The sequence below is a fragment of the Juglans regia genome, chromosome 13, assembly GCF_001411555.2.
Source record: "Juglans regia cultivar Chandler chromosome 13, Walnut 2.0, whole genome shotgun sequence".
NCBI classification, from domain to species: Eukaryota; Viridiplantae; Streptophyta; class Magnoliopsida; order Fagales; family Juglandaceae; genus Juglans; species Juglans regia.
This window is the reverse complement of record NC_049913.1, coordinates 38,941,350-38,954,212: the sequence shown is the minus strand read 5'-3', so window position 1 is coordinate 38,954,212 and position 12,863 is coordinate 38,941,350. Positions and strand designations below refer to the sequence as shown.

The 12,863-nt window shown below is 35.8% G+C and overlaps 1 protein-coding gene across 1 annotated transcript; it reads right to left on the bottom strand.

The window, feature by feature from the left end:
- Positions 1-4,914: 4,914 nt before the first annotated feature.
- Positions 4,915-7,635, bottom strand: LOC109010866 (plastid division protein PDV1). Its single transcript, XM_018991812.2, has 2 exons — positions 7,202-7,635; positions 4,915-5,724 (listed from the first exon to the last, which is right to left on the bottom strand). The coding sequence occupies exons 1-2, from the start codon at positions 7,538-7,540 to the stop codon at positions 5,209-5,211; spliced, it is 855 nt and encodes a 284-aa protein (XP_018847357.1). The 5' UTR covers positions 7,541-7,635; the 3' UTR covers positions 4,915-5,208.
- Between the last annotated feature and the right edge of the window lie 5,228 nt (positions 7,636-12,863).

Genomic DNA, 12,863 nt, shown 5'->3' with positions numbered 1-12,863 from the left:
ATTTCAACTCATCTCACTATTATTTATAAACTATCTCAACTCATCTTATTTCATCTCTGAATCCAAACAGGATTTGATGTAATTTTTACAAAATAAAAGAAAAAATTGAAAAAAAAAAAAAGTAAGAAGAAAAGGCCTTCTGATCACTTTCATAAACCAACTCACATGAGTGACTGACTGGTGAATTTTGTCCACTTGGTCACGTGTTAAAATCATACATTTAGCTGTCACATTATTCAAATCATTCACTCTCATAGACTATGGTCTATTGATCTTTATAATATATATATATCTTTTATTTAGCCAACACTGTTTCATTCTGTACCTCCTAGACCACTAGAATACATGATACATACATATATATATATATATATATATATATATAAGCAAACATCAGTTCACGAGTACAATAGTGAATTAAAGACGTTGAAAAGAAGAGGGGGAAAAAGTGAAGACCAAGGGGTTAACAAAGAAGAAGGTAGGGAGGTGTAAGCTGCGATAAAACAAGAGCTCATTAATATCGTTGGCGTATACATTGTACAAGGTGAAACATCAGGCTTCTTTTCAAGCTGCAACTAGCATGTGACTTACTGTTCATTCATGGTAGATCAGTGGTACGTTGGAAGACCCGATCGAGAGATTGTGCATGGCACACAGTTCCTCATGACAGTCATCTGCTTCTGATCTCACTCTCTCTCTTACGACTAACCAATAAGGTTGTATCTACCACTTCTTTGCCAAGGAATGGATCTGATCAACAGCTACTCATCACCTTATCATTTTTCACGTTTATTTTTTGGCCATATTTATCTAATTAGTTGTTATTATTGACATGAGTTGTTGAAATTTAGTTGGGGAAGAGAAGGGAGTACTAGAAAGGGAGGAGAGGAGACACTTGTTGCAGAGGCAGAGGCAAGAAGAGTACGGCTACATTGCAGGCTTTTCTCTTTTTTTTTTTTTAGAGAGAATTAAGAAGAGGGTGAAATTTGAATCGATCGAGCTGCTCACGAAGAGAAGGAACACGCATGGAGAGCGCCCTGCACTGCACATATATATGCACCGCAAGTTGTGGCCGCTTTGTCGACTCTCTGTCATACACTTGGAAGTGCTGCATGCGGCGGTGCAATTTAATGCTCAGGGACAGCACCCGAGCGCCTTTGCATTGTTTTGCTTTCCCTTACTGCTGCTTCGTCCTTTCAACGTGCAATGTTCAAAGCTTTGGTCCCCCCACTTAGGCATCACATCATGGCATACCTTCAACAATGGACTCCACTTTTTAACAATAAATTTAGATTCTTTATAGTTCTTACCTAAATTTTAATTTTTTATTTAATTTAAAAAGTAAGAAATAGATATATACCATAAATCTTTCATATATATATATATATTCCTAAAATTCAAAATAATAAGAAATAAACAAACAAATTGGTTCAATTCTATGAACTTTTGGTTCAGAACTATACAAAACATTAACGTATATATGATGGTTGATTATGAAATGATCAAGATGGTGAATGACTATTTACGATAAAATTAGATTTATTTTAATTAAAAATAATTATTTTATTAGAAATAAATGATGATAAATAAATAATTTTTTATACGAGAATTAAATGGAAAAAGGAAAAAAAATGTTGGATGTAGCAGATCGATCGAGCTTAGTTTGACCCGGTAGTTTTTGGACCCACAAAATTTGATACAACTCGGTACCTCTGCTCCACCACATTGAGCATAATTTATGGCAAAATCATGACCTTTTTAGCTCAAAGGATCTTATCAGAGGTTGACTAATGATCACCCACGTGCCCATTAATGTATGCTGACCGTCCAATCTATTAAATCTACTTGCCCCCTCTCTTTCACTATATATCCTACGCCCATGCACTTTGATTTTTTTTTTTCTTTCTCTGTATTTTTAATATTTGGAGTTCACACCATAATCAGATGGGCCCCTATTCAAATGTAAAAAATAAAATAGAAAGAAAGAAAGAAAGACAAATCAGGTCGGCAACACGTGATTATGTGTATGGGACTTCTGCACCCAATTACGAATTTTGTCTCTGATTTCTTGTCCACGTGGCAGCCATGATCAATCCTCAGCAAAGCCAAATCATTGACACCTGGCATGGGCCGGTGTGAAAAGTCATGGCCCATATTGCATAGAGAGCATTGTGAATCCGAGGATGGGAAGGGCGCCCATCATGCCCTGCCCCATAGGGTCGACACAAGTCCTCAATTTCACCTACCGACAAGAGGGTCATGGCCGATGGGAAGTCATAATCAAGATCTTTCCAATCTTTGATGATCATGGAATTCATTTCCAAATGCATTTTGTGCGCGTGAACACAGTAACATATATGATCGAGCTTCCAATTTTAATAGCTTGAATCTTTGTCTGTCTTTGATTACATATTCATTAATAACATGACCTTTTTGTTCAATTCTAAGATCTAAAATAAAAGCAAGAGAATTATGCATATGAAATAAGTTCTAAAACATTTATATGGTAGAATTGGTTGGTAGGTATGGCTCTTGAAACGATCATTATTGCTTTCAATCTATTGTACTTTACGTTTTATTTTTGAAAAATGCTACTTTGTCCACTCTATATGTCTCTTATTTTGATACCTCATGTATTATTTTTTAATTTATTTCTTTACTTAATATATAATTAAAGAAGTGACTATTAGTATATTAATATTTTAAAATGATAAAAAAATATAAATAAAAAAATTGAAGAAAAATAAAATGAAAATTTTGAACTAGTGGTAAAATTGAACGGTGCACTCTGAGTGACAGATCATCAGTAGCACATTCTCCTTGCACTCATGATTTTAAATAATAAAAATAATTTCAACCCTAATATGTACTTATGTAGGATTTAGTACGTACGTAGTAGTGGTGGAAAAGATGTATTCATTCGTTTTCAATTGGATTCTGCAAGATCAATCATCATGTTGGTACGTAGTACTTCGTAAGTAGAAAAATTAAAACTTTCTTTTATCTCTGAGTCTTAATTTGGGCGGGTGGGTGAGAAGAAACGCTATAAATGTAGATCATCAACATCTTCGAGGAGTACTGCTAGGTGGTGGTGGGACAATGTTTTTATTATAGTTCCCAAATCATCCCACAACTTTGTCTAGATCGATCATTCCCACATGAACTTTGCCTGCAATCTTGTGCATGATACACGTATAATTAAATCATCGTATTTAATTTGGGGCCGGTACTGGCTACATATTTTCAAATTGCAAGAAAATATATATGAAAGAAAATTTGACATGGAAAGGAAAGTTGAAGTAGCAGGCCGTAGCTAGCTAGCACATGATAAATACTTCTCTTGACCAAGCTGACCAAATGTATATCTGAAACAACTTTGCATGACCATATATGCACCGAAAGCCCCCAAATCTTTCATTTCAGATTTGAGATGACAAGAGTGAGGAAAATAGGGAAGCAAAGTTGGACAAAAAGGGAAAGATGTTTTCTTCTTGTCTTGTCTTTCACCTTCGAAAAAGGAGAATTCCGTTTTTATTTTTACGTGGGGGACTTCTGAGTCATGCATCCAATAGGAAGTCAAAGAGAGCGGTTTGACAGCTACCTGCAGATTATGAGGCTAATCATGTGTTCAAACTTCTACTTTCTTTTTTTTTGGGTTGGAAAATAATTTACATACAATATTTTATATAATTATATTTTAAATAAAAGATATTTTTATAAAACATGCATCTTATAAATGTAACATAATTTTATAAAAATATCCTTATTTTATATTATTATTGTGTAATGTATTGTACAAACCTTTTTATTATTATTATTATTAAAAACCAGAGTCAACAAAGCGTGAACGGGATCAACATTAACTTTCCGACATTCTTCTAATTCATTAATGTTTTTGTATCACGTACCTAATTCTATCGATTTTCTATTTACCATGACTTTTATATATATTGTGTTTAATTTCGACAAGCTGTCTGAATATGACAACGCTACAAGGAAATGCTGTGATGGGCTACAAAGAAAAAGGCTTTTGAATGAATGTGACATATCGTGTGTTGCATGGTCAGTATTGATAAATATTTAGATTTGAAAATGATTAACGTTGATAGGGAAAATTACTTTCCATCAAATTTAAAATATAATAATTTTGATTTGAATAAACGAACCAATAAAATTCCCTAAAATATGTTAAAGAAATCCTCATCCGAAGTGAAGTTACACACACACACACCTTAAAAAGCTCAAAATCCTACATATCCACCCATCAGAAACCAGTCTACAGAGAATAGCCCACTGGGCCCTTCTTTCCTTCTATAGTTTCCTTGGATCATACCCGAATCCATTTGCTACTTCTTTCTTTGCATCCACAATGTCATGTGCCACAACCCAGCCCCGTATGAATCGGTATGACACCTTTTTACACCTTAATTCCCTCTAGTTCTTTACTTACGAGATAGAAATATAAACAAATAAAATAAACCTATTTCTTCTTCCTTGAGACTCTTAAATACCAACAAAAATTTAAAGAGATTTTTTCCATGAATCTGAATCTTTGAGAAATGGTACAGAATTAAAGGATGATATACATGGCTAGCTGATCAAAACCTAATAAGTGGTAGTTAATTAAAATTCAAACTCAGAACCTCTGCTGTCATTCTACGTGAAATCTCTACTTATCTCAAAAACTTAAACCGATAGAAAGATAAATTTAATTATTTGTATTATATTTTTAATAAATATAATTTTTTCCATATTTCTCTCCCCAGGATTTGGGATTGAGGCGACTACAGTACATCATTAAACATCTTCCAAGTACTCACCGAGAAAGAAGTGATTTTGGATTCCGAAGATATCCATACCAGTGACGCTTCTAAGGACATCAACGCGTCAAAGACTTCGCGGTAATGTCGAACATCCCAAGAAAATACAGCAGTCTACATAAAAATTGCAAGAATAAAATATTCACAAAGATATTAGCTCAGTCGAAAGTTGGGAAAAGACCAGAAATATGCAAACTACCATACTAATCTAAAGCCTCAGAAGTAGCTCCGACAAAGATCAACAAATTGCATATGAATGATCGTCGTCCTAACTAGTTTGCCAAACCCTTTCAAACTTTCGTGGGAGAGGCTGAGCCAGAGCTTTTAAAATCATAGGAGCTAGGCAGTGCATCCTTCGACAGACTGCCGCAGAATCCAATTTTTCCACTCAACCCCTGCCTGACAACACATCCAACTGGCTCAAATGACTATTCGATGATGATTCCTCCGCCCAAAAAGTTTGTCTCACATTTCTTTTGCTGGTGATATCATCTTCACGCTTCTGTGGATGCTCCTTATAAACCACCTGATGCAGATGCATCAATGCAATCATGCTTACTGCGAACAAAGCAGCATTGCCCAATATCCCACCCATGCCATCCAATTTAAGCGATTTCTTTGCAAAATCGAAACTCGAGATGAGGACTTTGATCAGTATATTAGGCCGATTGTCTCCGTGAGTCACAAGTTTTTCACCGAATGGACTATATGGTTGACCATAAAGTTTCTCAGGTGAAACAAAGTGACCTGCATCATGTACATCTCCCACAAATGCCATAGCTTCTTCGATGACTTTGAACTTCTTACCATGATGTTCAGCCAATCTCATTGCAAGAACTATCCGGCTTTGTTCTAATCGGGCAATTGCAGCATCTCTTTCAGCCCGCTGCTGCATTTGAACAGTCTGTCAAAGAGAAAAAAAAACATGGAACCTGTCAGCAAATTGCAATTCCCCAAAATCAGCACCGACTGCCATATCTTACTTACCCTTACTTCCATTGAAAAAACAAAAAAAAAAGCAACAACAACAAAAATACAGAAGGATTTTGGACAAAAAAGCATTTCTCTATCAAAATTCTAGCACCTAGATAGAATTCCTATCAACAAACCCCCGCCCCAACTATTAAAATGGACATAATGTATAAAATTCGACTCCATTCTACTCATTCTAGGACCAAAACTCCAGTATAGTCATAGTCGACAACATTGTAAAAGAATGTGACTTATCATTTGATAGTCTCTAAAGGGCCTTAGAAATTGAGACATTTCCATCCAAAAGTTACAAGTACCATGTAGCCAACTCCATTTCCAGTCATCCTGACGTGCCATATTCCCGTAATTTCGTAAACGGTTTGTTGGCTACTCGCCTATTTCATTCTTGTCCAATTTAAAGGCCAAAGTCCTCTTCCTCTCTTTAATATGAACATTGTAACCAATCTCAGCTTACTTACGCTCCATTTCATGGGCTCCTTCAAAGTGTGCTTTAGCTTTTAAGAAGCAGGAGCCAACTGTTTATTGTTAGCTATTACAGAGGTGCTTTTTAGGTGACTTTTGAGAAGCCAAAAAGTTTCAGCTACCAAACTGACTCTAACTCAACCCGAATCAAACTAAACTAACCACAAGATAATACCTTGGTCGAATAAAGCATTTTCATTTAGAATCCAAAAGAATAACAGGAACTGTTAAACTCAAAGTTTCATGTTCCTTTTCCTCCATTTTTATAGCAACCAAACAGAACGCCAACAAAAACCAAAGTGATGCTTAATGTGAAGACAACTCAAGATAGTGACAATACAGTGAAAGCAGTGAAGAAAATATCGATTTCTGTCTGTTTTTAGAGAAAGCAGTGAAGAAAATATCTTCAGTCATTCTGGCTAGCAATAAAATTAGGACCATAGGACAAAGAGGAGGATTTCTTTTCCTATCCTCCACTTTTACAATAAACAGAATTACGAGCTAATCTTGAAATTCCTTAAAAGACAACCCTCTCACCGCAACCCTACATTTTCAAGCTTCATATTTTCAGCAACCAGACAGAACATAACCAACCAAACTTGCATGATGTTCATAAGAAATAAGACAGATATAACTCAGGCCAGATAATTCAAGCTAAATCGACATAAAAAAGAAAGAAAGAAAGATAATTCAAGCTAATTTTAAAGTTGCAGCAAAATCGCATGAGACTATTAAGGCAAACAGAATTTAACCAAAAAAGATAGAAAGCATCACATATAAACCCTACGAAATCAAGTTATTTCTAACCACGTAGGGCTCAAATATCAAAAGCACCTATTCGTTAATTCTCACACAAATTTATCTCGACATTGAAACATCGAGAACTCAACCAGAAGAATCGCACATAAATGAAACAAGCGACTCACATGGAAAAAATCGAGCTGGTCCTCGAGGTTCTCGAGCGCGGTCCGAATGGCGTTGAGGCTCTTGGCCTCCTGAACGGCCGAGTCGTCGCCCTCGTCCACCCGGAAGTCTTTGACGAAAACGAACCCGGAGGCCCGGACGTTGTCCTCAGTGGCGTCATTGTGGCTATTTTTGCAGTTGTAGGAGGGATGCTTTATCTTCTCGGGCTTCGTCACGGCTTTGACGGAATTGAGGAAATGAGTCCGCGAAATCGAGTGGATGGCATCGCTGAGCTTGTCGTGGAGGTCCCAGATTTTCTCCAGAATCGCTTCGATTTCCTCTAGCTCCATTTCCCATTTCATTAGGGAAAACCCCTGATCCTGAATTTTCTGGGGTCTCTCTCTTTTCTTACCGATCGAATTCTGGGAGAGCAAACTAACCGCACATTTCCTAGATTTTTTTTTTTTTTTTTAAGAAGAAAAAAAAATCTGAAAAACACGCGTTGTACAACCACAACGACAGCGCTTTAATTTAAGAGAAATCATTACTACAAACTTTAAATACCGTGAGTTTGGATTTTAAATTCATCTCAATTTATCGTTACAATTTTTTCAAATCTCAATACAAAATATAATAAATAATTCATCTTTTTCAAATTTTAAAATAATAATAATATTAAAAAATAATATTCTAACAATATTTTATCATCTCAACTCAATTCAACTCAACTCAATTTAACTTACTTCAACATTCAAACACAATCTAAATAGACAAAATCCATACAAATCTTTGTAAAAAAGTGAATCTACATTAAAAAAAAATATAAAAAAATTATTTTTTATTAATAGGATCCATTTTTTTACAAAAAACGTATATGTGATTTATCTATTTGGAGTTTGTATCTAGCATTACTAATTGTATATATAATTATAGACTGTGAATTTTTTTTTTTTAAAAAAATCTATTATTTTTTTTTTAAAAAAAAATTACTCGACACTTATTCAATCTACGACTGTAATTATAAATTTTTGATGGAAAATTCTATATAACACACCATCAGGCCACTTTTATTCCATTATACATGATGTGACACATTTATTATCATTAAATAATTCTTTATTAGATGATTCTTTATCATTAAATAGTGATAAATATGCCCTGTAATGCTGTACAATACACTATCATTCTATTTTTATCATGCTAAGTAATATGCAGTACATTTATAACTATTAGATAATAAAAAAATATGTAATAAATGATCACTAGACTAGAAAAAAAATCTTTTTATAAGTGAAATTCACATTTTAATAAAAGAAATTAATAAATAAATAAATAAGAAAAATTCTTATTTTTCTTGAAAATGTCGTACGTATTAACAATAAATCAGAAGATGATATTTGCAAGGATAAAAAGCAGAAACTTCTCCAAAATCCACCTCAGCAACTCTAGAATATTTTTAGCTTTTTGTCCTATTCAATTCTGTTGTAACCAATTTTATTATTTATGTTTTCACGCCTCTGCTGTACTGCTTGGCTATATTAATGCAAGCATTCCTATGTAAATCATTGAGATGAATATACAAACATTTGCAAGGCATTTTCACTTCTTCTTTCAACATGGTATCAAGAGCCATTAGACTAGCCGTCCTTTTTTCTTCTTTTTAAACAATGTCTTCTTCCCAACCACCTCCCCCTACCTCCGTCCCCTCTTCCTTCACTCATTTAGTATCCATTAAACTCACCATTGAGAACTATATACTATGGAAAGCCCAGATTACTGCATACCTACGTGGTCAAGATCTGTTTTCATATGTCGATGGTACACATAAACCACCTCCCAAAATCCTTCCTCCCGAATTTAATGTCCCTCCCAAAATCAATCCCATGTTTCTCTCTTGGCAACGAACGGATCAACTCATCTTGAGTATCCTGTTCTCTTCTCTAACCGACTCTGTCGTTGCTCATGTGATTTCCGCAGGTTCTGCTCGTGAACTCTGGACCACACTTGAATCGATGTACAGCTCTCACTCCCAAGCCAAGGAGTTTCAAATCAGATTTCAGCTTACAAACTTGTCCAAGGGTGACCAATCCATTTCGGATTATTACAACAGAGTCAAGATGCTTGTTGATACACTAGTTGCCACTGGCAGTCCAATCTCAGACAAGGAGTTTGTAACGTATCTCCTTAATGGACTTGGTTCCAACTATGATGCTCTCATCACCTCAATCACAACCCGGACAGAACCCATTACCTCACATGAACTTTATCATCTCCTCCTCATACATGAGAGTCGAATGCTTCATAACTCTCGTTCCAGTACCTCACCTTTTGAACCATCTGCTAATCTTAGCACCAACAGCCCACGTGATCAACGTGGTCGAGGTTTCTTCCGAGGAGGTGGAAACAATTTCTCGTGATGTCATTTTTAATGAAACAATTTTTCCTTACACAAAGCCCATTTCTGCTCAACACAGTCCGCAACCAAACCCTTCCACCGTTCCTCTTCCAGTTTTTCCATCTTCAATTCTCGGCCCATTTCCACGTGAGTCCAGCCCTCCCACTCCAAATTCTTCCTCTCCTCACTCTGGTCCAATTCTGTCCCTTCCGCACATTAACCCCACTCCTACTGGCCCAACACCACGGCCCACCACTCATACGACCCAGCCCTCCCTCTCTTCAGATATTTCCCCATCGTCCTCAGCAGAAACTTCTCCAGATATTTCTCCCGAAATCCCTAATCTCTCATCTGCCATTCCCAATCCTTCAGCTCCTCCTCATACTTCACAATCTCAGTCCCTCTTAGTTCCTCCTCGATCACCGATTATAACTCGCTCCCACACCAACTCTTCTCGACCTCGAATCTCGACCGATGGAACTGTTCCGTATTCAACTCGAAATTGCTTTCTCACTACTGTCATGGTCCCCGATGAACCATCCTCATACACTATCGCCTCCAAATTTCCAGAATGGCAATTGGCCATGGTCCAAGAATACCAAGCTCTCATGCAAACCAATACGTGGACTTTAGTACCACCTTCCTCTGCCTCAAACCTCGTTGGCTGCCGTTGGGTATTTCGCACAAAGTTGCGATCTGATGGGTCAATTGAAAGAAGAAAAACCAGACTTGTGGCGAAGGGGTTTCACCAACAAATCGGTATAGACTATACCGAAACTTTTAGCCCTGTGATAAAACCTTCTACAATACGGTTGGTGCTTTCGATTGCTGTTGCCCGTGGTTGGTGTTTTCGTCAAATAGACATTCAGAATGCCTTTCTTCATGGTAAGCTTTCTGAAACCGTCTTTTATGCAACAACCGCAAGGCTTCGTAGACCCTGAACGACCTACCTTTGTTTGTAAACTCAACAAGGCCATTTATGGCCTCAAGCAAGCTCCACGAGCTTGGTTCTCCGAACTAAGCTCATGGCTGATCAGTTATGGTTTCACAGCATCCAAGGGTGATCCTTCTCTGTTTATACTACATACATTGACTCTCTGCATGTTCATCTTAGTATATGTTGATGATATGATCATAACCTCTTCATCCTCGGCTGCTGTTGATGATTTAATTTCGACCCTTGGTAATATGTTTCCAGTAAAAGATTTAGGCTCATTGTCTTACTTTCTTGGTCTGGAAATTGAAAATCTCACTGATGGAATTCTGATAACTCAGAGAAGATATGTGTCTGACCTGTTGCAAAAGACAAATATGATTGGTGCTAACCCCATTTCTTCCCCCATGTCGGCCTCAACAAAACTCTCAAAGTTTGATTCTCCTTCTTTTGATAACGTTACTCTGTTTAGGAGCACTGTTGGCAGCCTGCAATATCTCTCATTAACTAGGCCTGATGTGTCTTTTGCTGTCAATAAAGTATGCCAATTCATGCAAGAACCCAAACTATCCCACTGGACAGCAGTAAAAAGGATTTTACATTATCTAAAGTCCACCATAAACTATGGTCTTTTCTTCTCCAAAACATCACCCTTTACACTGCATGCTTATTCTGATGCCGACTGGGCTGGATGCCCAGATGATCGAAGATCTACAGGAGGGTATTGTATTTTTCTTGGGAATCACCTTGTTTCATGGAGTTCAAGGAAACAACACATTGTTGCTCGTTCTAGCACTGAAGCCGAGTACAAAGCCTTAGCCAACACAAGTGCTGAACTTATATGGCTGCAAACTCTAATTAATGAGCTTGGTTTTCCCCTTGCACAGTCTCCCATATTGTGGTGTGACAATCTAGGGGCAACATATTTGACATCTAATCCTATTTTTCATTCTCGCACCAAACATATCGATATAGATTTTCACTTTGTGCGAGATAGAGTGGCTGCCAAGACTCTACAAGTATGTTTCTGCAGCAGCAAAGAACAGTTAGCTGATATATTCACCAAACCCTTGGTTGCTGATCAGTTCTTTAACTTCAGATCGACTCTCACTGTGTGTGACACCCCGTTCAACTCGAGGGGGCGTATTAACAATAAATCAGAAGATGATATTTGCAAGGATAAAAAACAGAAACTTCTCCAAAGTCCACCTCAGCAACTCTAGAATATTCTTAGCTTTTTGTCCTATTCAATTCTGTTGTAACCAATTTTATTCTTTCTGTTTTCACACCTCTGCTATACTGCTTGGCTATATTAAGGCAAGCATTCCTCTGTAAATCATTGAGATGAATATACAAACATTTGAGGCATTTTCACTTCTTCTTTCATCAGTACGCACATAGAATCTCATGTTTAATCTACATCTTTTTTCTCGCTCATCACTTATCCATCATCTTGGTCACAGTGATTTATATTAGCCTTACTCTACCGGATTTCCATCGAATATTGATTTGCTAAATAAATTATTATATTTTAAAACATTGATTTATTCAACCATGTGTAATTCTATTTTAAATTGTGAGTATTTTCATAAAATGATGTTATTTTTTAAATTATTTTCTAAAAATACTTCTTATTTAAAATAAAGTTGTGTAAAAAGCTGTGAAAAAAATTATATGCATATTAATTTTCTTTTAATTAACACTCTACTCTAATTAAGTTATCAAAACTCAAAATTTTATCGTTCTATATAAACGAAAATATTTGTATACAAGATTAAATTCTAGCGGTTAACATAGATGAAAAAGTAAACCATGTATGTAACATAATCAAATTAATTGACAAATATTATATGAGCCTGGATAATTAATTTCGGAAAAAAATCTATACATCAGTACTGTACTATCTCATTTTCATCTCATTATATAAGGCGTGACATATTTATCACCATTAGATGATTTTTTATTGAATGATTTTTTTTATCATCCAATAGTGATAAATGTGCAACATTTTACATAGTGAGATATTAAAAGTGAGATGAGAATGTATTGTATAAAATTATTTTTAAATTTCGAGACGCATAAATAATTTTTCATAAAAAAAATTATATATCTTTAAAACTTTTTAGCTATTATTAATTTCAGCTTACAAGTAGCTCTGGCTGTAAGCCATTGAAAAGAATCGAGTAGTTTGTCTGAATAACGTTATTTTCTATTTCTTACCCCCGATAACATAGAAGGATATTGTAATCTATTGTACTTAGATCTTAAATAAAATTAATTTTCTTTCAAAATTAACTTAGACAAAAAAGATAGTACTCGTCAATTAACTGGTTAAACTTAGAGAAATATATTAATC